Source organism: Aethalodelphis obliquidens, unplaced genomic scaffold (assembly GCF_003676395.1).
Source record: "Aethalodelphis obliquidens isolate GAN/ISIS:26980383/991018 unplaced genomic scaffold, ASM367639v1 scaffold6, whole genome shotgun sequence".
NCBI lineage: Eukaryota > Metazoa > Chordata > Mammalia > Artiodactyla > Delphinidae > Aethalodelphis > Aethalodelphis obliquidens.
In genome coordinates this window covers 48338222-48362750 of record NW_020837950.1, presented here as the reverse complement: position 1 = coordinate 48362750, position 24529 = coordinate 48338222, and the positions used below count along the sequence as shown (strand labels likewise).

Genomic DNA, 24529 nt, shown 5'->3' with positions numbered 1-24529 from the left:
AGGAATCCGCCTACCAATACAGGGGATACAGGTTCGAGCCCTGGTCCGGGAAGATTCCACATGCTGTGGAGCAAATGGGCCCGTGGGCCATAACTACTGAGCTGGTGCTCTGGATCCCATGAGCCATAACTACTGAGCCCACGTGCCACAACTGCTGAAGCCCACACGCCTAAGGCCCGTGCTCCGCTATGGGCGAGGCCACCACAGTGAGAGGCCCGCGCACTGTGGCAAGGAGTGGCCCCTGCTCCCCGCAGCTGAGGAGGGCCCGTGCACAGCAATGAAGACCCAATGCTGCCAAAAATAAATAAATAAAGTTAAAATAAAAGAAAATAAAGGCATGTTTTTTAAAAAAAGATAATACAGTTTTTAAAATTCTCTGAAACACATTTTATAAAAAAGTCTTTCAACTACATTATATTTACTTTGAGGTTAGCCATTTCACATTGAACTACATAATATAAAATATACTGTTATGCAAAGTTAATTTTAATAATGTAAATATTATGTGAAACTTTTAGATTCCATTTTCTAAATAATCAGAATCTATTTTACCCTGTTTTCTTTAAAGGCTTCTTAGTCTTGGATTTGAAAAGTTTGTCAGGGTTGGGAGTGTCAGGAAGATTGCCAAGCCAGTTCTACCTTACAGGTAAGAACGCTAAATTCCAAAAGTCACAGAATGTTCACAGAAGTATAATTTTATAAAAGTCTTACCTTAAATCTGGTTTCTGAAGAAGACTAGAGAAAGCTGTATCTTTTTCTTGGTGTTAATTTAGGAAATCTGTATTTTACTTTTTTGTGATGCTGTGAAAATGGAATCAAAGGGTATTCTTTTATGTAATTCTTTTTTAAGTTTGCATGCTGGCTCAGAAAATGAAAATGAACAATTAAAAGAACTACATGCACTCATGAAGGAAGACCTGACTCCTGTGGAAAGAGTCTATGTGAGGAAAAGTATTGAGCAGCATAAACTGGGGACCAATAAAACCTTGCTGAAGCAGGTGAGGGGAAACAGTTTCAGTTTGTCTGTTTATTTATTTAATTTATATATACGATTCAGATCCCTTTTATTCCTGTTGATAGGAATATTATTCCTATTTATTTCCCTTAAGTAAAACAAATGACTGTGATAGCTCAGATTCAACTGAAGTGTGCCTGTCTATCCAGTGCACGTTTTATTGCAAAGCGTTCTTCAAATTTGTGAACACATCCAACTCTCCGTGACAGTCATCTTTTCTCTTTCTCCCTATGTGTATATCTTTTTATAGGCTTAAGGGGAAAGTGAAGAGGTGGGAATAGATTCCTGGGAAGTTAAACGAAACTTGGCTTTTTTCTAGGAGAAACAGAGGAAGAGAAAGTCTGACACTCGGCAAAATATCCAAGTTCATTTTTATCTTTGGTGCTTTCCTAGAAACCAAACCAATCCTTTCCGGGTCTGTCTGAAATCTATCCTAAGAATCTAGGAGGCTCAGACACTTAATCCCAGGTGTTGGGAACCAACACTGGACACATAGGGTCTCCGGCTGCAACAAGTAGCATCATCTCCTTCATCAAGTTCTGATCCAGGCCAGTCTGGGTGTCAGCTGGGAGGAGAGAAAGAAGTCATTTAGTAGCTTTCTCCTGTGAAAGGAGAGCCTGGGGGGAAGAAAAGGGAGTGGAGGAAAAGAGGGTTGTTGGCTTGTTGGACAATGTGGACATGGGTCCACTTTTTCTGCGAGAGATTTGGGACAGTCAACCTGTTTGGGACCCTGTTTTGGTCAGCTATTGCTGAAATCATGTTGCTTAACAAACAAAATCTCAATAATTTAAGACAACAAACTTAACAACTTTACAGGTCATTTGGTGTGGGTCAAGCCTCTCGTTCTGAGAACAGTTGTCTGTGGCATGATGCCCCTCTCCTGACAGCACAAGTGCAAGAGGGCAGGCAAGATCATACAAATACGTGTAAAGCTGCTGTTCCCAGCACGTCAGCTAACATTCCATTGCTATAACAGGTCATATGGCCAAGCCCGACATCAGGGGGCAGGGAAGTATACTCCACCTACTTCTCTGGTGGGAGACACTGCAGAGGCACGCAGCAAAGGGTGTGGATGAGTAATACTGTCACGGGGAAGGAGGGAATTGTAAATAATAATCTACAACAAGTTTGGGTTCTAGAAGTCCTCGGAAGCCTTCAGACCAGCTTTTTATTATCTGAGTTATAGACTTACCTTTCCTCCCTTCTCCCCAACCAAATCCAGAGGGGCTTAGTTTGACTACATTCAATTAATGCAAATTAGTCATTTATGTAAACTACTTACCGTTTTACATCCTTATCCAGCACATTGATACGTAAGAATAATTATTAATGGTTTCTTTGATACCTTTCTAAGTGAAAGCCCGGTTTACTATAAACTATTGCTCATTGGTATCACCTGTTCATAAATAAAACTCTTAGAGGAATTTCCATTTCTTATGTGGGAATAATGAAAATGTAAAGTGGCCTATGATTTCTGATTGCCAGTGATTAAATTAGGACCTGCTCATTTCTGATTTTAGCCTGTAAGTTCTTTGGTAAATATATTCTCTTAATTTGTTTAATAGTTGTTAATGAATAACATTCTTACTGTAATAAAGGTCCGAGTAGTTGGAGTTACCTGTGCAGCCTGCCCATTCCCATGCATGAATGATCTTAAATTTCCTGTGGCTGTCCTGGATGAGTGTAGTCAAATCACAGAACCGGCTTCCCTCCTTCCCATTGCAAGGTAACCTAAAAGTTCTTTTCCAAAGATGCTCAGATGTTACAATTATTTCAAACATTTCCTCAGTTCAAACTCTTCCCAGACTTTTGTGAAAATTCCTAGCAACGCAAGTACTAAACTGATTTTTTGAAAGAATCCAGAGGGAAATTTGAGGGAGGGGTTAATGTATCAAAATTTTGTTAGATCACCGTTGAGGCAGTTGGATCACTACTTGGATCACAGTTTAGACATTCTTAAAGCCTTGAAAGTTCAAGTGCTAGGATTCTACTAGAACGTTGCAGGCTTCTCAACCAGACTAAAGGTGCCTCTTTAGTCATAGTTTAAGAACCTAACTCTACTGAAGAATGTTCTTTAGTTCCTTACCTTGATATAATTCCAGTGTTTAGGTTACAAAAATATTTTTTAGATTATGAAAGTAGATAAAGAAAAATAAGTTGAAAATGAAAATTTGTCTACTAAAGTTTAGGAAACTATGAAATCTTCTAAGCTGTCTCAGCCAACTGAAACACTGTGCTTTCAAAGCATCTCTTATTGAGGAATCCTAAAGGTAGTGGAAGGAGTACTAGACCAGACTCAGTAGGCTTCAGTCCTAGGCTTTGTTCTGTCCCCCTTGTTGTTCCGTTTTCTTTCTTTTTTATAGTAAATATTTAATCTTCTGATTTCCAGTTTGTAAGTGCTGAAAACGCACAAGAAAGATTTTACTTCACAAGTACTTTTATGTTAATATATTTTGATTCAATATATATGGCAATAAATCTTCACACGTCATAACCAAAAGTATGTTTTCTTCCCCTTAAAAAATGGGGATGTAACATTAACAACCACTGTAAAATAAAGCACACAGTTATTTTGGTGAATTTACAGTTTTTCCCAGGTGTAAGGATGAGGGAGTAGGGCATCAACTGTCACGATCTGCCCGGGACTTGGGAGGTTCCGGCATCATGGGGTCTTCAGTGTTTAAACTGGGACAGTCCTGGGCAAACCAGAATGAGTTGGTCACCCTACTCAGGAGCCAGGGATGGAGAAAGTAAGGCCCTGCATGAGAGGGTGGAGGGTTAATACTGTGGAGCACCTACTGTCTACTAAACACATTACATACTTTATTAAGTCCTTACAACAGCCATGCATGGTATTATTATATCAAGATTACTGATAAGAATAGTGAAGCTGTAGAGATTAAATAACTTGCTGTGTCCACACAATATAACAGCGAAAATTTGGATATAGGTTTTTCTTCAAAACTTGGACTTTTCCCCACTATATTCTATTCCTATTTAGAAAGACATTTTACCCCTGAAAGCCTAATTTGCTTCATCTCTAAAACAAGAGTTTAAGGCAGATGACTTCTAAGAATGTTTCTAAGTTTATAGATTCTAAAAATCATTGTTTCTCAAAGTGTGTTCTGTGAAACACTAAGTCCTTGCAGAGGCAGGGGACACTTACTAGGTTTTATGTGGAAAAAAGTAAAGTTATGTAAAGGATTCTTTTTTTTTTTTTTTGTGGTACGCGGGCCTCTCACCGCTGTGGCCTCCACCACCGTGGAGCACAGGCTCCGGATGTGCAGGCTCAGGGGCCATGGCTCACGGGCCCAACCGCTCCGCGGCATGTGGGATCCTCCCGGACCGGGGCACGAACCCGTGTCCCCTGCATCGGCAGGCGGACTCTCAAGCACTGCGTCACCAGGGAAGCCCAAGGATTCTTTACTGCACAACTTTTTAAAGCCTTTTAATACACTTATTATCACTGTTAAGCCTTGTTAGTTCTGAGAACGTGTCATGGTATTCAAATTCTTTGAAATACATTTTAGAAAATAGTGCAGTAAATGATGTTAATGCATGTTTCTCTCATTGCTTAGATTAATTTTTAGAATTCTGTTTTTAGGTTTGAGTGTGAAAAGCTGATTCTTGTTGGAGATCCCAAACAGCTCCCTCCTACTATTCAGGGTTCTGATGCAGCTCATGAAAATGGATTGGAACAAACGCTTTTTGATCGACTTTGCTTAATGGTACTACTGCTAAATTCATACAGAACTATCATTTATTGATTATACACTGTGTAGGTTGATAGAAAGTGAAAATATTAGAAGAACAAGTCCTTGCCCTAAAATTATTTTAATTGGAATTGTTTAGAAAGTACTCATCTTAAAGATAAGTTGAACCCTAATAATTTAAGAATGAAATGAATCTTTTCCCTGTGTACTTTCGTAGTGGGTAGTAAGTATATTGATTTTGCTGTAAAATAAAAAAAAAATCTATATGTCTCTGTTATCCATGTCCCCTATTGTAGAGCTGTTCTAGAGCTCTACTTCACATTTTTTTTAATTTAAAAATTATTAATATAGTCTTAAGTTGAGGTGACATTCACGTAACGTAAAATTAACCATTTTATAATTGCTGTCATTTGGAGGCTCATTCTTCCATTTTTTTTCACTGGGATGGATGCAGATTTGGGGGGGCCCGGGTTTATACATTTTGGAAGTTCACTTTCAATGATGCAAAAGTTAAAATTCAAAAGTGAATATATATTTAAATGTGGAAAGCAATCATAACAATAAATTTTACAAATCATCCCCCCCAAAAAATTAACCATTTTAAATGAATAATTCAGTGGCATTTTAGTACATCCACAGTGCTGTGCAACCACTACCTCTGTCTAGTTCCAAAACATTTTCATCCCCTCAAAATAAAACTGTACCCATTTAGCAGTTACTCTCTATTCCCTCCCTCCAGCCCCTGGCAAGCACCAGTCTGCTTTCAGTCTGTATGGATTTATCTTTTCTGTATTTCATATCATACGGTCTTACAATTTTCATATCATACAGCTTGAAATCATACAATATGTGACCTTTTGTATCTGGCTTCTTTCACTTAGCACGACATTTTTGAGGTTTATCCACACTGGCGGCATGTAACAGTACTTTTACTTTTTTTTTTTTTTAAGTACATTTACAATGTAGTGCAACCATTACCCCATCCTTTTCCAGAACTTTTTCATCAACCCAACAGAAACTTTGTACCTATTAAACAATAATTCCTCATTCCCCTCTCCCCTGAGCCCCTGGTGACCCCTATTCTACTTTTGGTCTCTATATTTGCTTCATGTAAGTAGAATCATACAATATTTTCCCTTTTGTGTCTGGCTTTATTTACTGAGCATAATGTTTTCACAGTTTGTCCATGTTTTAGTATATGTCAGAATTTTATTCCTTGTTAAGGCTAAATAATAGTCCATCGTTTTATGTGTACACCACATTTTATTTATCCACTCGTCTGTTGATGGACATTGGGGTTGTTTCCGCCCTTCAGCTATCGTGAATAATGCTGTTAGGAAAATTGGTATCAATTATCTGTTCAAGTCTCTGCTTTCAGTTGTTTTGAGTATACACCCAGAAGTGCAACTGCTGGATCTGATGGTAATTCTATGTTTAACTTTTGAGAAACTGCCAAACTCTTTTCCATCGCTGCTGCTCCATTTTACATTCCCAACAGCAATGTACAAGGGTTCTAATTTCTCCACATCTTCACCAACACTTGTTATTTTTCATTTTTTAAAATAACAGCTATCTTAATGCGTATAAAATGGTATCTCATTGTGGTTTCCCTAATGTCTAATCATGTTGAGCATCTTTTCATGCACTTATCTTTGGAAAAATGCCTATTCAAGCCCTTTGCCTATTTTTGAATTGGGTTGTTTGTTGTGTTGTTGAGTTGTAGGAGTTCTTTATATACTTTGGATATTAATCCCTTATCAGATATATGATGTGCAAATATTTTCTTCCATTTGGTGGGTTGTCTTTTCACATATTTATGCCCTAAAAGAGTATTGGGGATTGATTTTTTTCCTCACATATTTCTCCCCCATAGAAGATCCTTTGTCCATGTGATCACTAATCCTGCATTTTATTACATATTATTAGAGTGCCTTGTAACTATTCAAAATGTTCAAACAATATTACAGAACATTTTGCAAATAAAGAACATACTCAAGGAAAGCCCTGAAGTAGATGGGAGTTGGTTTATGATGTATTAAGAAAATCGGAAACTTCTTTGAAGATTCAGAATGAAAAATGGCTTGTACCTAAGGAGGATAGTTAATGAGTTATCAACAACAGTTTCTAATTTTTTTAAAGATTTATTTTCAATTTAGTGTTAGGCCAATTCCATATAGATTATGAAAGCATGATGTTAGGTACCATACTTATTAGATAGTCTAAGATTTGTTTATATTTTATAATTTTCTGGTATAAAAAGTTTACTATAAAAATATTTTTAGTAAATTCAAAAAATTCTTTTTATTCATTTTATCATGGTTGTAATTTACCAAGATCACAATATGGCAGTATTGTTAAACTTTAAAATATTATTGTGGATTTTTTTTCCACTAAGAAAAAAAATGCTGTTTTAATTCTTTATTTTTCTGCACTTAAATTTCTTAGGGTCACAAACCAGTTCTATTGAGAACCCAGTACCGTTGTCACCCTACAATCAGTGCTATTGCTAATGATCTGTTTTATGAAGGAAACCTCATGAATGGTGTTTCAGAAACAGAGAGGAGCCCTTTACTGGAATGGCTCCCAACCCTGTGTTTCTATAATGTTAAAGGACTGGAACAGGTAAATGACATTAGTGTTGATAAGAGTCAACACAGTTTAGTTTCCTGTTTTAATTTTATTGTTGTTGTTTGCATGCTTTTCATGGTCTTTCCATAGTGTTTCTGGGAAATGTCATTTAGGTTCTGTTTCTTATTCCAGATTGAAAGAAATAACAGCTTTCATAATGTGGCAGAAGCTGCTTTCACACTCAAGCTGATCCAAGCACTGATTGCAAGTGGAATAGTGGGCTCTATGATTGGGGTGATAACATTATACAAATCCCAAATGTACAAGGTTTGTATTACCTATTATGATATTTATCATTATTAAATATAATTTCATATTATAATATTTTATATTACATTTGTAGTAGTTTGGTTTGTGTTGGTTTGGTGCTAGAAAAACTTTGGGGACTGTAGTTACTATATTAAAACAGCATTCAGACTTCTGTCTAGTCTGGCTTTTTTTCTGTATAATTAAATGTAAACCTAACAAGGTTTAATTAAATTCAGTTTACAGCTGTTGGGGCAAAAATGCAAATAAACAAATTAGAGGGAAGGAAATATGGTATATGCTTTGTGTTTTGGGACAGATGGGATTGAATCTGTTTTCCAAAATGTTCTTTCATTATTATTACATTTTATCAGTAAATCAAAGATAGATACCAGATATTAATCTACACACAAGCCAGTTACTTCTAACTAGTTTTCATTTATATTTATTTATTTTTAGTATTTTTCATCTGTTTCATTTAGTTTATCAGCTCTAAATCAGCATATCTAAATAAGTTTCCTAGCAAAAGATAAATCATCACTTTGATTTTGTTTCATAACTTACATTATCATTAGTTATTTATCATTTCAGAAATTAGCCAAATCTCTGTGAGTAATAAAAAAGAAAATGAAAATTACCCACTATTAGTTAAATGATGACAGCTGCTGTGGGTAGGTTGAGAGGCGTAGGTTCTTCATGACCTCTGCACCACATGAGCCTTGTCTTCTTTCCTCCACAGCTCTGCCATTTACTCAGTGCTGTGGACTTCGACCATCCTGATATGAAAGCTGTGCAGGTGTCCACAGTAGATGCTTTTCAGGGAGCTGAAAAGGAGATCATTATTCTGTCCTGCGTAAGGACCAGACAAGTAGGATTTATTGATTCAGAAAAAAGAATGAATGTTGCATTGACCAGAGGAAGGAGGCATTTGTTGATTGTAGGAAATTTAGCCTGTCTGAGGAAAAATCGACTATGGGGGCGTGTGATCCAACACTGTGAAGGTAAAATAAAAATGTATTTAATTCAAGCATTTTGAATTAAAACTGACTTTTGGGTTAGTGCTTGGGGTGGTTCAGGTAGGAACAGCTCTGAATTTGCCACTATGGGAGATGAGTGAAATGATAATATGGAAACTACTGTAAAGTATAGTTGTCTCATGTTTTGTATCTTTCTAAGGGAGGGAAGATGGATTGCAACACGCAAGCCAGTATGAACCACAGCTGAACCATATCCTTAAAGATTATTTTGAAAAACAAGCAGAAGAAAAACAGAAGAAAAAGAGAGAAAAAGATAAATCTAAAGATAAATCTAATTTGCAGAAAGACATGATATAGTTTGTATTTATATAATTTCAAATTCATTTTACACTATACATTTGTATATTTTTATTACCCCAAACCCATTATTGAAATAAAAAAGATATTTAAACAAAAGTAAATAAACATGTAAAATTTTGCTCTTCAGAAAAAGTATAGTTACTTATATTAAGATAGGCAGATGTTGAAAGTAATATATAATTTCACTAATAAAAATAATTTTTTTCTAAAAATTATGGCTTCTGTTTGCTAAAGAAATGAATTTTACAAGGAGCAGGAAAAAGCCTTTATGGGGAATACCAATGTTACTTCAAAAATAAGTGAATATCTCAAAAGCTCATCTGTTAAAACATGTCTACACAGTTATACCAACACACTCCTTTCTGAACTACAGCTCTAGCTGAATCTTTTTAAAATAATTATAATGCCCTGTCATTTTATAAGTAAAAACATATTCACAATAAAACTTTTAAGCAGTACAAAAGAAAGAAGAGAAATGAACTAAAAGTTCATTCCTGAAGACAGCAGTGCTCAAAACTGGCCATGACCCTGGTATAGTAGGTGCTCAATAAGTATCTGTGGGATGAATGAATGAATGAATGAATGGATGAAAGACTCCCTTTGGCTCATTTCATTCTATAGTCTTTTTCCTGTGCATTTATTTGCAGAGTAGTTATTGGTATATATAGTATATAATGGATTTTAAAATATTATAAAAAGAATACATTCCCCTTATAGAAAATCTGCAAAATACAGAAGAGTATACAATAGAAAATAAAAAGCACCTGGAGATTCACTACCCAGAGATAATAATTGCTAACATATTGCTTCAGTCTTTTTTCTATCCTTATATTCCATATGTAAATAAGTTAAACCATTTGTTGTATGATTTTTAGCCATTATTAAAGGAATATTTACTTATCTTACATGGAAAAATGGCAAGGGCTTGATTATAATTAATACCAATGAAATGTTTGTCTTTACCAATTAAAAACTCATATTTTTTATGAGTGATTCGAGTCAATTTTTTTTTTCTTTTTTTTTTTGCAGTACGCAGGCCTCTCACTGCTGTGGCCTCTCCCACCGTGGAGCACAGGCTCCGGACGTGCAGGCCCAGCGGCCATGGCCCACGGGCCCAGCCGCTCCGCGGCATGTGGGATCCTCCCGGACCAGGGCATGAACCCGTGTCCCCTGCATCAGCAGGCGGACTCTCAACCACTGTGCCACCAAGGAAGCCCAACATTTATTTTAAAGATGCAGAAAATTGCTTACTTGAATTACTTCACTGTAAAAAATGGCCAGTCTACCTCTATGAAACTCTTCTTTTGTTTGGGAGAAAAATAAATCTAACGAAGAAACAAAAGTTGTAATTCTCCAAGCCTTGTCCACAATGTGTTAATGATTGCAACAGCATTTGCTCTTTTAATGTAAGTGAAAGATGTGACTCTCGAGTTCCAGGCAATACCTGACTGAATAGGAGACACCTCAGAAATTACTCATTGCCCCTTGGGGACCCTGGTGGGGCCCAAAAGCCCCTTGAGCCCAGCACATCCTCAGTAGATTCACTAGGACAGAGACCCAGGCCTGAAGATAGCATGTGAGATGCCACCTGTAGGCTAGACTGGGTGGGTGCCCCAGCTGAGCTCCGCATCACCATCTGGGGAAACAGGAGGGGAGAGAAGCCTTTAACAATCTGCCATTACCCCAAAGAGGCCTTGCTTAGTTGGAAGTTACTTTTCTACCCTGGAATTGCGTGTCTTACAACCAGAAGAAAAGGAGTAACCTTAATGGACCAGTTTACTTCCCAACTCTACTGAGAATGCAAACTTGAGTGCCACCTTATGTCAATTACATGGACAAGAAAGGAACCACATTTTCACAAAACACAAGATGGCAGAACAGAAGGACCTTGAGCTCATCTTCTCTTACGAGGAGATTAAAAATGAAAAAGACTGAAAAAAAAAATTAAAAAGACTGGAACCTACCAAAAAAGATGTTCTACATCCAAAGACATAAAGAAACCCAACAAGATGGTAGGAGGGACACACACGATATAATCAAATCTCATAACCCCCGGGTCAGCAACCCCCAAACTGGGGAACAATTATATGACAAAAGTTCTACCACAGGAGAGTTCTGAGCCCCTCGTCAGGCTCCTCAGCCTGGGGGTCTGGCATCAGGAGGAGGAGCCCCCAGAGCATTTGGCTTTGAAGGCCAGCAGCACTAGAGTGCAGGAGCTCCACAGGACTGGGGGAAACAGACTCCACTCTGGGAGGGTACACACAAGGTCTCATGCGCACCAGGACCCAGGGCAAAAGCAGTGACTTCATAGGAGCCTGGGCCAGACCTACCTGCTGGTCTTAGAGGGTCTCCTGGGAAGGTGGAGGGCAGCTGTGGCTCACTGTGAGGACAAGGACAGCAGTGGTGGGCCTACTGGGGAGCATCCATCAGTGTGAAGTGTCCTGGAGACTGCCATTTTGGGACCAAGACCTGGCCCACCCCAAAAGCCTGTGGACTCCAGTGCTGGGACGCCTCAGGCGAAACAATAGGGCAGGAACACAGCCCCACCCATCAGCAGACAGGCTGCCTAACAATGTCCTGGGCCCACAGCCACCTCTTGACACGCCCCTAGACATGGCCCCGCCCACCAGAGGGCCAAGACCCAGCTCCACCCACCAGTGCCCAGGCACTGGCCCCTCCCACCAGGAAGCCTGCACAAGCCTCTAGACCAGCCTCACCCACCAGGGGCAGACACCAGAAGGAAGAAAACTAAGATCCTGGGGCTTCCCTGGTGGCACAGTGGTTGAGAGTCTGCCTGCCGATGCAGGGGACACGGGTTCGTGCCCTGGTCCAGGAAGATCCCACATGCCGCGGAGCAGCTGGGCCTGCACGTCCGGAGCCTGTGCTCCGCAACGGGAGAGGCCACAGCAGTGAGAGGCCCGCGTACTGCAAAAAAAAAAAAACAAAAAACCTAAGATCCTGCAGCCTGTGGAACCAAGTCAGCAGACATAGATCATAACCTACCCTGGGACCAGCTGGTCCCTGGCCCTTGGGTGACAAGAGGCAAGTGTACTGCTGGGACTTATAGGACACCTCCCATAGAGGGCCCCTTATCCAAGGTTGAGAAACATAACTAACCTTCCATATATATAAAAATACAAATATAAATGTAGACAAAATGAGATAGCAAAGGAATATGTTCCAGACAAAAGAACAAGTCAAAACCCCAGAAGAACAACTAAGTGACATAGAGATAGGCTATCTACCTGAGGAAGAGTTCAGAGTAGTGATCATAACGATGATCCAAGAACTCAGGGAAAGAATGGATGCACAGAGCGATAAGCTACAAGAAGTTTTTAACAAAGAGTTAGAAAACATAAAGAACAACCAGAGTTGAAGAATACAATAACTGCAATGAAAAACACACTAGAAGGAATCAATAGCAGAAGAATATGAGGCAATATGAGGCAGAAGAATGGATAAGTGACCTGGAAGACAGAATGGTGGAAATCACTGCCATGGAACAGAATAAAGAAAAAGAAATGACGACAATTTAAGAGACCTCTGGGACAACATCAAATGCACCAACATTCACATTATAGGGGTCCCAGAAGGAGAAGCGAAAGAAAGAGCCTGAGAAAATATTTGAAGAGATAATAGCTGAAAACTTCCCTAACAACAGAAAGGAAACAGTCACCCAAGTCCAGGAAGTGCAGAGAGTCTCATATAGGATTAACCCAAGGAGGGACATGCTGAGACACACAGTAATCAAACTGATGAAAATTAAAGATAAAGAGAAAATATTAAAAGCAGCCAGGGAAACCAGCAAATAACATGTAATGGAATCCCCATAAGGTTATCAGCTAATTTTTCAGCAGAAACTCTGCAGGCCAGAGGGGATGGCACAATATATTTAAAGTGATGAAAGGGAAAAACCTACAACCAAGAATACTCTACCCAGCAAGGCTCTCAGATTTGATGGGGAAATCAAAAGCTTTACAGATAAGCAGAAGCTAAAAGAATTCAGCACCACCAAACCAGTTTTATAACAAATGCTAAAAGAACTTCTCTAGGCAGAAAAGACCACAACTAGAAACACGAAAACTACAAATTGGGAAAGGTCACTAGTAAAGGCAAACATATATTAAAGGTAGGAAATCATTCACATACAAATATAACATCTAAACCAGTAATCATGAGGAGAAGAGTGCAAATGTAGGATATTTGAAATTAAGAGACCAGCAATTTGGGACTTCCCTGGTGGTCCAGTGGTTAAGACTCCACGCTCCCAACGCAGGAGGGCCCAGGTTCAATCCCTGGTCAGGGAACTAGATCCCACATGCTGCAACTAAGAGCCCGCATGCTGCAACTAAAGATCCCACATGCTGCGACTAAAGATCCTGCATGCCGCAATGAAGATGCTGTGTGCCGCAACTAAGACTTGGCACAGCCAAATAAATAAATAAATGTTAAGAAAAAGAGACCGGCAACTTAAAACAATCATATATATATATATACAGACTTCTATATCAAAACCTCATGGTGACCACAAACCAAAAGTCTATAATGGATATACCACCAGACACAAAAGAAAAAGGAATCCAAACACAATACTAAAGATAGTCATCAAATCACAGGATAAGAGAATAAAAGAGGAAAGGAATAAAAAAGACCTACAAAAACAAATCCAAAACAATTAACAAAATGGCAGTAAGAATATACATATCGATAATCACCTCAAATGTAAATGGATTAAATGCTCCAACCAAAAGACACAGACTGGCTGAATGGATACAAAAACAAGACCTGTATATATGCTGTCTACAAGAGAGGCACTTCAGATCTAGAGACACACATACAGACTGAAAGTGAGGGGATAAAAAAAGGTATTCCATGCAAATAGAAATCAAAAGACACCTGGAGTAGCAATATTCATATCAGACAAAATAGACTTTAAAATAAAGACTGTTACAAGAGACAAAGAAGGACACTACATAATGATCAAGGGATCAATCCAAGAAGATATAACAATTGCAAATAACATGCACTCAACATAGGAGCACCTCCATATATAAGGCAAATGTTAACAGACATAAAAGGAGAAATTGACACTTATACAATAATAGTGGGGAACTTTAACAACCCATTTTCATCAATGGACAGATCATCGAGACAGAAAGTCAATAAGAAAACACAGGCCTTAAATGACACATTAGACCAGATGGACTTAATTGATATTTATAGAGCATTCCATCCAAAAGCAGCAGAATATACATTCTTTTAAAGTGCAGATGGAACATTCTCCAGGACAGATCACATGCTGGGCCACAAAGCAAGCCTCAGTAAATTTAAGAAAACTGAAATCATATCAAGCATCTTTGCTGACCACAACACTATGAGAAATCAACTACAAGAAAAAAACTGCAAAAAACAAACACATGCAGGCTAAACAATATGCTACTACACAACCCATGGATCATTGAAGAAATCAAAGAACTCAAAAAATATCTAGAGGTAAATGAAAATGAAAACACAGTGATCCAAAACCTATGGGATGCAGCAATTCTAAAAGCAGTTCTAAGAGGGATGTATATAGCAATACAAGCTTACCTCAGGAAACAAGAAAAATCTCAAACAACCTAACCTTACACCTAAAGCAACTAGAGAAAGAAGAACAAACAAAACCCAAAGTTAGTTAAAGGAAAGAAATCATAAAGATCAGAGCAGAAATAAATGAAATAGAGATGAAGAGCACCATAGAAAAGATCAATGAAATGAAAACTGATTCTTTGAAAAGATAAACAAAATGGATAAACCTTAAGCCAAACTCATCAAGAAAAAAAGGGAGAGGGCCCGAATCAGAAATGAAAAAGGAGAAGTCACAACTGGCACTACAGAAATACCAAGGATCATAAGAGTCTACTACGAAAAACTATATTCCAATAAAATGGACAGATTCTTCACATACTTGTCTGCTGATGCAGTCACAAGACAGCCCTTGATTTGACTGCTTAGATCAAGACGAGAAATTTCATCATTGTGTGCATTGTGTAAAAATTGGCTTATCTGAGCATGCATCCAAATCATATACAAAACCATCATTTGTACTGGCCAAAAAATGACAAGGTGAAAAGTGATTCCAAGTCACTCTCAATCTGCCCACTGAATCGCCACAGTTGATGGCTTTCCTCTGGACTTCGGCAGTCATACAAAGCCACTGACTTATCACATGATCCAGAAATCAGAGTCTGTGCTTCAAATGGATGAAACTGGAGAGTCTGGATCTTGTCTGTATGTATGGCAAGGCTGGCTGCTGGTTTCCCCAAGGACGTATCCCACAGAATAACAGTGTTAGCTGATGCACTGGCTGGCACATTTCTGATCAGCTTACTCCAAGAAAGGTCAAGGACAGCATTGGTATGCCCATCTGCTGAGGAATTCATCTTTCCTTTCTTTTTCTTCTTTTTTGATAGCTTATTTCTAAGTGTAAAGACTGGCTCTAAAGAGTTCCACTATATCGAAATCCCACACTTCAATGACGGGGGTCATGTTTCCCACAGCAATGTAATTTCCAGTTGAATCATCTGGGCTAGGATCAAAATTCAGCCATTCAACACTCAAAGGGTATGCAGACAACAGGATATCATGGTGGACATAAAAAGAATCTTCTTATTGGTTATAAACATGTACCTCTAAATTGCATTGGTCCTGTTCGGCTCTGCCACAAACTATGAGAATGTCATTGGGCTTAATCAAGAAAACTTCACGTTCGTACTGCTCCATATCTTTCAGAGTAACATAAGGATCTTGATCATTACTCCCATAGACTGTAAGACCCAAAAGAAATTCACCAAGAGTTTCAGTATCTGGGTCACCTTCTTCATTATATTTATCTAAGTCATACTCAGCCAGCTCATCATCATCCAGCGTCCTGTCATCCTCTGGGTCACCATCCTCCAGGGGCTCCCGAAGTCGGGCCTGGGTACAGACATGCTGCATGCCATCTTCTGAAGGATCGCCTGTCTCCTCTTCATCACTGCCACCTTTTTCTTGTAATTTTTCCTTTGCTTCAGCAATAAGACGTTTCACTTCTTTTTCATTAAGCTCTTCTAGGTAGATTCTTCTAGGTAGAAGATTCTTCTAGGTAGATTCTTCTAGGTAGAAGATTCTTCTAGGTAGGAGAAATGGACAGGGGCTTCCCTGGTGGCACAGTGGTTAAGAATTTGCCTGCCAATCCAGGGGACACGGGTTCGAGCCCCAGTCCGGGAGGATCCCACATGCCATGGAGCAACTAAGCCCACACGCCACAACTACTGAGCTTGCGCTCTGAAGCCCGCAGGCAACAACTACTGAAGCTCGTGGGCCTAGAGCCCATGCCCCGCAGCAGAAGAGGACACCGCAGTGAGAAGCCTGCATACCAGAACAAAGAGCAGTCCCCACTTGCCGCAACTAGAGAAAGTCCCTGTGCAGCAACAAAGACACAACACAGCCAAAAAAAAAAAAAATCTTAGTAAGAAAAGAGTGTAAAGTAACCTAGTAATAATTAAAAAAAAAAAAAAAAAGAAATGGAAAGATTCTTAGAAAGGTACAATCTCCCGAGACTTAACCAGGAAGAAATAGAAAATATGAACAGACTAATTACAAGTACTGAAATTGAATCTGTGATTTAAAAACTCCCAACAAATGAAAATCCAGGACCAGACAGCTTCACAAACGAATTCTACCAAACATTTAGGGAAGAGTTAACACCCATCCTTCTGAAACTATTCCAAAAAATGGCAGAGAAAGGAACACTTCTGAACTCATTCTACGAGGCCAGCATCACCCTGATACCAAATCAGACAAAGATATCACAAAAAAGAAAATTACAGGCCAATATCACTGATGAACATAGACACAAAAATCCTCAACAAAATACTAGCAAACCGAATTCAACAATACATTAAAAGAATCATGCACCATGCTGAGTGGAATTTATCCCAGGGATGCAAGGACTTTTAAAATTTATTTATTTTTATTTTTAATTTATTTTGGCCATGCTGCCCAGCTTGAGGGATCTTAGTTCCCTGACCAGGGATTGAACCTGTGCCCCCTGCAGTGGAAGTATAGAGCAAGGACTTTTCAATATCTGCAAATCAATCAGTGTGATGCACCACATTAACAAATTGAAGAATAAAAACTATAAGATCATCTCAATAGATGCAGAAAAAGCTTTTGATAAAATTCAACACCCATTTATGATAAATACTCTCCAGAAAGTGGGCATACAGGGAACCTACCTCAACATAATAAAGGCCGTATGACAACTAATGTCATACTCAGAGGTGAAAAGCTGAAACCATTTCCTCTAAGACCAGGAACAAGACAAGGATGTCCACGCTTGTGACTTTTATTCGACATATTTCTGGAAGTCCTAGCCATGGCAATCAGAGAAGAAAAAGAAATAAAAGGAATCCAAATTGGAAAAGAAGTAGTAAAACTGTCACTGTTTGCAGAAGACATGATAATACACATAGAAAATCCTAAAGACGCTACCAGAAAACTACTAGAGCTCATCCATGAATTCAGTAAGTCGCAGGATACAAAATTAATACACAGAAATCTGTTGCATTTCTATACACTAAAAATGAAAGATCAGAAAAGAGAAATTAAGGAAACAATCCCATTTACCATCACATCAAAACGAATAAAATACCTAGGAATAAACCTACCTAAGGAGGCAGAAGACCTGTACTCTGAAAACTATAAGAAGCTGATAAAAGAAACTGAAGATGACACGAACAGATGGAAAGATGTACCGTGTTCTTGGACTGGAAGAATCAATGTTGTCAAAATGACAATACTACCCAGAGCAATCTACAGATTCAAGGCAATCCCTATCAAATTACCAATGGCATTTTTCACAGAACTAGAACAAATAATTTTTAAATTTGTATGGAAACACAAAAGACCCTGAATAGTCAAAGCAATCTTGAGAAACAAAAACAGAGCTGGAGGAATCAGGCTCCCTGACTTCAGACTATACTACAAAGCCATAGTCATCAAAACAATATAGTACTTGCACAAAAACAGAAATACAGATTAATGGAATAGGATAGAAAGCCCAGAAATAAATCCATACACCTATGGTCAATTAATCTATGACAAAGGTGGAAAGAGCATACAGTGAAGAAAAGACAGTCTCTTCAATACGTGGTGCTGGGAAAACTGGACAGCTACATGTAAAAGAAAGAAATTAGAACATTCTCTAACACCACACACAAAATAAACTCAAAATGGATTAAAGTCCTAAATGTAAGACCAGATACTATAAAACTCTTAGAGGAAAACATAGGCAGAACATTCTTTGACATAAATCACAGCAATGTCTTTTTGGATGTCTGACCTAGAGTAATGGGGAATAAAACCAAAAATAAACAAATGGGACCTAATAAACTTAACAGCTTTTGCACAGCAAAGGAAACCATAAAACGAAAAGACAACATACAGAGGGGGAGAAAATATTTGCAAATGATGTGACCGACAAGAGATTAATCTCCAAAATATACCAAAAAAAGAATACAACTCAATATCAAAAATACAAATAACCCAATCAAAAAATGGGCAGAGGATCTAGATACACATTTCTCCAAAGAAGACATACAGATGGCCCACAGGCACATGAGAAAATGTGCAACATTGCTAATTATTAGAGAAATGCAACTCAAAACTACAACGAGGTATCACGTCACACTGGTCAGAATGGCCATCATCAAAAAATCTACAAATAGGGCTTCCCTGGTGGCGCAGTGGTTGAGAGTCCGCCTGCCAATGCAGGGGACACGGGTTCGTGCCCCGGTCCAGGAAGATCCCACATGCCGCGGAGTGGCTGGGCCCGTGAGCCATGGCCACTGAGCCTGCGCATCCAGAGCCTGTGCTCCGCAACGGGAGAGGCCACAACAGTGAGAGGCCCACGTACCGCAAAAAAAAAAAAAAAAAATCTACAAATAATAATTGCTGGAGATGGTGTGGAGAAAAAGGAACCCTCCTACACTGTTGGTAGGAATGTAAATTGGTACACCACTATGGAGAACACTATAGAGGTTCCTGAAAAAACAAATAGAGTTACCATATGATCCTGCAATCCCACTCCTGGACATATACTCAGAGAAAGCCATAATTCAAAGAGATATGTGCACCCCAATGTTCATAGTATCACTATTTACAATAGCCAAGATGTGGGAACAACCTAAATGTCATTGCCAGAGGAATGGATAAAGAAGATGTGGTATATTTATATAATGGGTATTACTCAGGCATAAAAGAGAATGAAATAATGTCATTTGCAGCAACACGGATGGACCTAAAGATTATCATCCTAAGTGAAGTAAACCAGACAAAGAAAGACAAATATCGTATCACTTATATGTGGAATCTATATAAAAAAAGGATACAAATGAATTTATATACAAAACAGAAATAGACCCACAGACACAGAAAACAAACTTATGGTTACCAAAGGGGAAAAGGGGGAGGAGGGACAAATTAGAAGTTTGGGATTAACATATACACACTACTATATATAAAATAGATAACCAACAAGGACCTACTGTATAACACAGGGAACTATACTCAATGTTTTGTAATAACCTATAAGGAAAAAGAACCTGAAAAAAATAGATACTTATGTATGTATAACTGAATCACTTTGCTGTCCTGAAACTAACACAACATTGTAAATGAACTATACAAAGGAAGGAAGGAAGGGAGGGAGGGAGGAAGGGAGGGAGGGAGATGTGATTCTCAACAGTTCCTTACATTGGGTAAGGAATAGTTAAAGGAAGTATTACAGAGCCACGCTTTACCTCTGAGCTGTACAATCTGACAACACATATTTAAACTTTATTCCTGAGTTTTGCTACCCAAACTTCCCCTATTTTTCATTTCTTTTTTGTTTGTTTGTTTTTTGTGGTACGCGGGCCTCTCACTGCTGTGGCCTCACCCACTGCAGAGCACAGGCTCCGGACGCGCAGGCTCAGCGGCCATGGCTCACAGGCCCAGCCGCTCCGCGGCATGTGGGATCTCCCCGGACCGGGGCATGAACCCGTATCCCCTGCAGCGGCAGGCGGACTCTCAACCACTGCGCCACCAGGGAAGCCCTATTTTTCATTTCTTGAGTCAATCCATTCTTGGCCATCTGGAGCTAGGTCTCAAGTAATTTTTTTTTCCAAGAAGAGTGTATAAATGACATAAATTTTGAGGCTTGGTATATCTGAGGATATATTTTTGTTACATATACTTATGAGAGCTATCTAAACACCATGGGAATTGCCCTTGGACTCACTTCCTGTTCATTTGGATGACGGTTGACTTTCCATCTCAGATCTACACCATATGGCAGGCTGATTTTGCACAGCTCGTAGTCTAATTCCTACTGGTTTTCATCTAATACTACTCCAAGACTTTGATACAGTCTTCCCCACCTGTGCTCATGCTACCATTAGTTCCCACATCCAGTCTCATTTTGTCAGTTTTCAAGAAATTTTGATTTCTGCAACGATGTAGAAAGAGGCCTTGATGGTGTAGAGCAGGATCTCTCAACTTCGGCGCTCTTGACATGCGGGGGTAGATAATTCTTTGCTGTGGGGGGCTGTCCTGTGCCTCATAGGATGTTTGGCAGCATCTCTGGCCCCTGCCCCTTAGATGCCAGTTCCACCTTCCCCACACGCTGTGACAACTAAAAAAGTCTCCAGCCATTGCCAAATATCCTGATGTAGAGTGGGCCCAGCATCCCAGCCGTCTCCAAAACAGGCAGCTGCACTTACAAGTATGGCTGCCCCATTTCCTGGCTGGTGTCCCTCTTGTATTTTTGATCCAGGCAACAGTTAATAAAGGAGAGCGGAGAATCTTTTTATTTTTAGGTAGGCGTGCCTGCCCATTTCTAATGGCATTATACAGGTAGTCCACCAGGCATGTTCCCAGTCCAGTGCTGTCATCCTTATAGCTCATGACTCTTCCTCCCAACTTCTGAGATTATGAGTGTCAAATACTTATCTTATGTGTCTTCACAGTTATTTTAATGTGACAGAGACTACTGAAACCTTTTAAACAGGAACACATCAAAATCTTTAGAAGAACTTCCAATTCACTTAGCAATATTCTTATATAGAACATAATAATAGGTATAAATGTTAACAGGTGTAGTAGGTGGTTAAGAGATTGATAGTATGGTATATGGTATTCTACTTTTGCTAAGGGGTAGCTATATCTTATCATTACATACCTAAATTTTTCTCTAATTTATAGTATATATATATATATTTTGTTCTTCCTTAATGGCAATACTTTTTTTTTGATAAGTTGACATTCCATTTTTTTTTCTTTTTACCTTTTGACCCCCTTCACCCATTTCTCCCACCCCAGCCCCCCATCTCAACACTGATCTGTTCTCTGTTCTATGAGATTTTTTGCTTTGTTGTTTTTGTTTTTTAGATTCCACGTATAAGAGAGACAATATGGTATTTGTCTTTCTCTGTCTGACTTATTTCAGTTAGCATAATGTCCTCAGGGTTCACTGATGTTGTCGTAAATGGCAAGATTTCCTTTTTATTAATGGCTGAATAATATTCCATTGTATATACACAGTCATCCTTTGGTATCCGAGGGAGACTGGTTCCAAAACTCCCATTGGATAACACATCCGTGGATGCTCAAGTCTCTTCTATAAAATTGTGTAGTGCTGCATATAACCTACGTACCTCCTATCATATACTTTATTTTTAAAATAATTTTATTCAACACTACAATGCGATAACCTTGCCTCTGCCAGAGATTTGTGTTTAATTCTTTTTAAAAATTTTTATTGGAGTATAGTTGATTTCAACGTTGTGTTACCTTCTGCTGTACAGCAAAGTGAATCAGTTATATATATACATATATCAGCTCTTTTTAAGATTCTTCTCCCATGTCATTATGGAGTATTGAGTAGAGTTCCCTGTGCTATACAGTAGGTCCTTATTAGTTGTCTATTTTATACACAGTAACGTGTATATGTCAATCCCAATCTCCCAATTTATCCCTCTGCCCTTTCCCCACTGGTAACCATAAGACTGTGGTGACTCTATGTCTGTTTTGTAAATAAGTTCATTTGTACCATTTTTTTCGATTTCACATATAAGTGATATGATATTTGTCCTTTTCTGACTTATTTCACTCAGTATGACAACCTCTAGGTCCATCCACGTTGCTGCAAATGTCATTACTTAATTCTTTTTTATGGCTGAGTACTATCCCATTGTATATATGTACCACATCTTCTTTAGCCATTCGTCTGTTGATGGACATATAGGTTGCTTCCATGTCCTGGCTTTTGTAAATAGTGCTGCTATGAACATTGAGGTGCATGTATCTTTTTGAATTACGGTTTTCTCTGGGTATATGCCCAGAGAAAGGCATTGTAGGATCATATGGTAACTCTATTTTTAGTTTTTTAAGGAACCTCCATAGTCGTTGTACCAATTTCCCACCTACAATGTAGAAGGGTTTCCTTTTCTCCACACCCTCTCCAGAATTTATTGTTTGTAGATTTTTTGATGATGGCCATTCTGATCGGTGTGAGGAGATGCCTCAATGTAGTTATGATTTGCTTCCCATATACTTTAGATAATCTCTAGTTCACTTATAATACCTAGTACAATGTAAATGCTATGTATGTAAATAGTTGCCGGAGTGAGGCAAATTCAAGTTTTGCTTTTTGGAACTTTCTAGAATTTTTTTTCAAATATTTTTGATCTGTGTTTGGTTGAATTTGTGGATGCAGAACTTGTGGATTAGAGGGCTGAGTGTATACCACAATTTCTTTATCCACTCATCCACTGATGGACACTTAGGTTGTTTCCATATCTTGATTATTTTAAGTAATGCTTCAGTGAACATGGGGTTGCATATATCTGTATAATTTACAGTATATTAAAGTTAACAGAGTTCTAAAACCTAATTAACAGAAAACATTAGTGTTGCAGAATTGCTTCTGGGCCAACTTTTTCTCTTTTTTCTAGCCCACCTGCATAATTTACCATATTAAGCAGTCCTTTACACAAGGCACTTTAGAAAAGAAAAAGAAGTAATAGTGGTGTGAGAAAAAACGGGAAGAGATGGAAATGGCTCAGTCTATCTTCTTTCGCTTCCCTCAGCCCAGGGTGGAGATTCGCAGTTTAGGCTTTCTTTCCCTCTGCGTGGACATGACTTACAGTGGATACGGTGCTGGTGTCTTTTTCTCTGGTTCTCATCTTTCCTAGCCTGGAGAGAGACTATCTGCATTGGCTCACAGAGCACCATCCCAGGGTGTACTGTCTGGTGCAGCAGGTCTGGTGAACATGCAGGGGTCAGAGCCTACACAGTGTTCTTGCCCTAGCTCCTACGCATCAGAGCACAATCAAGCTTCATGCATTCCTTCTCCCCAAGGCTGTTACAACAGAAATGGGGTGAGGGACAGTGAGCTCTCACTTCTTTATTTCCTTCAAAAACTCACTCAGTAAGAGGAGCTGGGGAATCTACTGACTTTCTCAAAGATTAATTTAATAAATCAAAACATTCTTCTGATTGGGTGGTGTTGACCACTGTAGAGTTGTTTTTGGTTCATGATCTATTCTGAGCAAAAACATACTGTCTGAACCCTGAATATTAGTAGGGCCTTAATTTCTATTTTCAAGAAGAAAAGGGCCATAACAATTCTTGATAAAGAAAAATCTCCCAAATCCAGACTAATGCCTGCTTCATCTTTTTCATCTCAAATACCAAGGTTAGATAGACACAAATTGAATTTTAAGGAGTATCCCATTCAATAAACAACAAAGATTAAAATTTCTCATCATTTTACAATATACTCAAAGTAGCAGGCCAGTTTTACAGCTAGAGCCATCATATATCTACAGATAGCAATAATATATATATAATTTTGGCCACGCTGCTTGGCATGCAGGATCCTAGTTCCCCAACCAGGGATCGAACCCGTGCCCCCTGCAGTGAAAGCACAGAGTCCCAACCACTGGACCACCAGGGAAGTCCCCAGATAGAAATAACATTAAAACAATGTTTCCCATCTTGTGCTCAGTAAGTGATAGAATTAAATAAGAATGTTCTCTAGATTTTTATTTATAAAAAAGGTCTGTTAGTTTAGGCATCACATAATGAAACAATGAAATTTCTAGGCTTTAATCCACTCACCAATTGCCTTTGCTTTACACAGGGTATGTGTGTGAGGTTTCTTCCAAGATTCTTTCACAAACATCACAATGATCCCTAGGGAGGAGAACAGGTATTTTCCCCGTTTTATAAATGATGAAGCCAACAGTCAGAGAAACTGAAGTGATCCATCTAATCTACCATACAAGGCAGGATACAGGCAGGGCTGGAACCCAGACTAATCCAGTGGAGTCTTTTCTGCTCCACTGCACTGCCTGCGTGGTAAGTCACTTCACTTTATCAAGCAGTGAAAGACACTAAAACCAAAAATCGTCTTTGACCGAACCAAACAGGCTCATTTCCTGATAATTTAACTTAGTTAATTTATTATGCAAAATATTAACAATTTATTTGTTTGAAAAATCTATACCTTCCTGGTAAATAAATTT

General features: G+C 38.8%; 1 protein-coding gene and 1 pseudogene across 6 annotated transcripts in view; one reads left to right on the top strand and one right to left on the bottom strand.

Moving 5' to 3' along the window:
* The window catches only part of ZGRF1 (zinc finger GRF-type containing 1), a 70713-nt gene extending 61571 nt beyond the window's left edge, over window positions 1-9142 (top strand). For all 6 annotated transcript variants that reach the window (XM_027103552.1, XM_027103553.1, XM_027103554.1 and 3 more), the window contains 8 exons: window positions 569-646; window positions 851-998; window positions 2614-2741; window positions 4620-4743; window positions 7174-7350; window positions 7489-7623; window positions 8342-8603; window positions 8779-9142. In XM_027103552.1, coding sequence (XP_026959353.1) covers window positions 569-646; window positions 851-998; window positions 2614-2741; window positions 4620-4743; window positions 7174-7350; window positions 7489-7623; window positions 8342-8603; window positions 8779-8936 — 1210 coding nt within the window. In that variant the 3' untranslated portion in view covers window positions 8937-9142. The remainder of the gene's footprint in view (window positions 1-568; window positions 647-850; window positions 999-2613; window positions 2742-4619; window positions 4744-7173; window positions 7351-7488; window positions 7624-8341; window positions 8604-8778) is intronic.
* A 5683-nt stretch (window positions 9143-14825) lies between these two features.
* Window positions 14826-16028, bottom strand: LOC113619030 (periodic tryptophan protein 1 homolog pseudogene; annotated as a pseudogene).
* Window positions 16029-24529: the final 8501 nt, after the last annotated feature.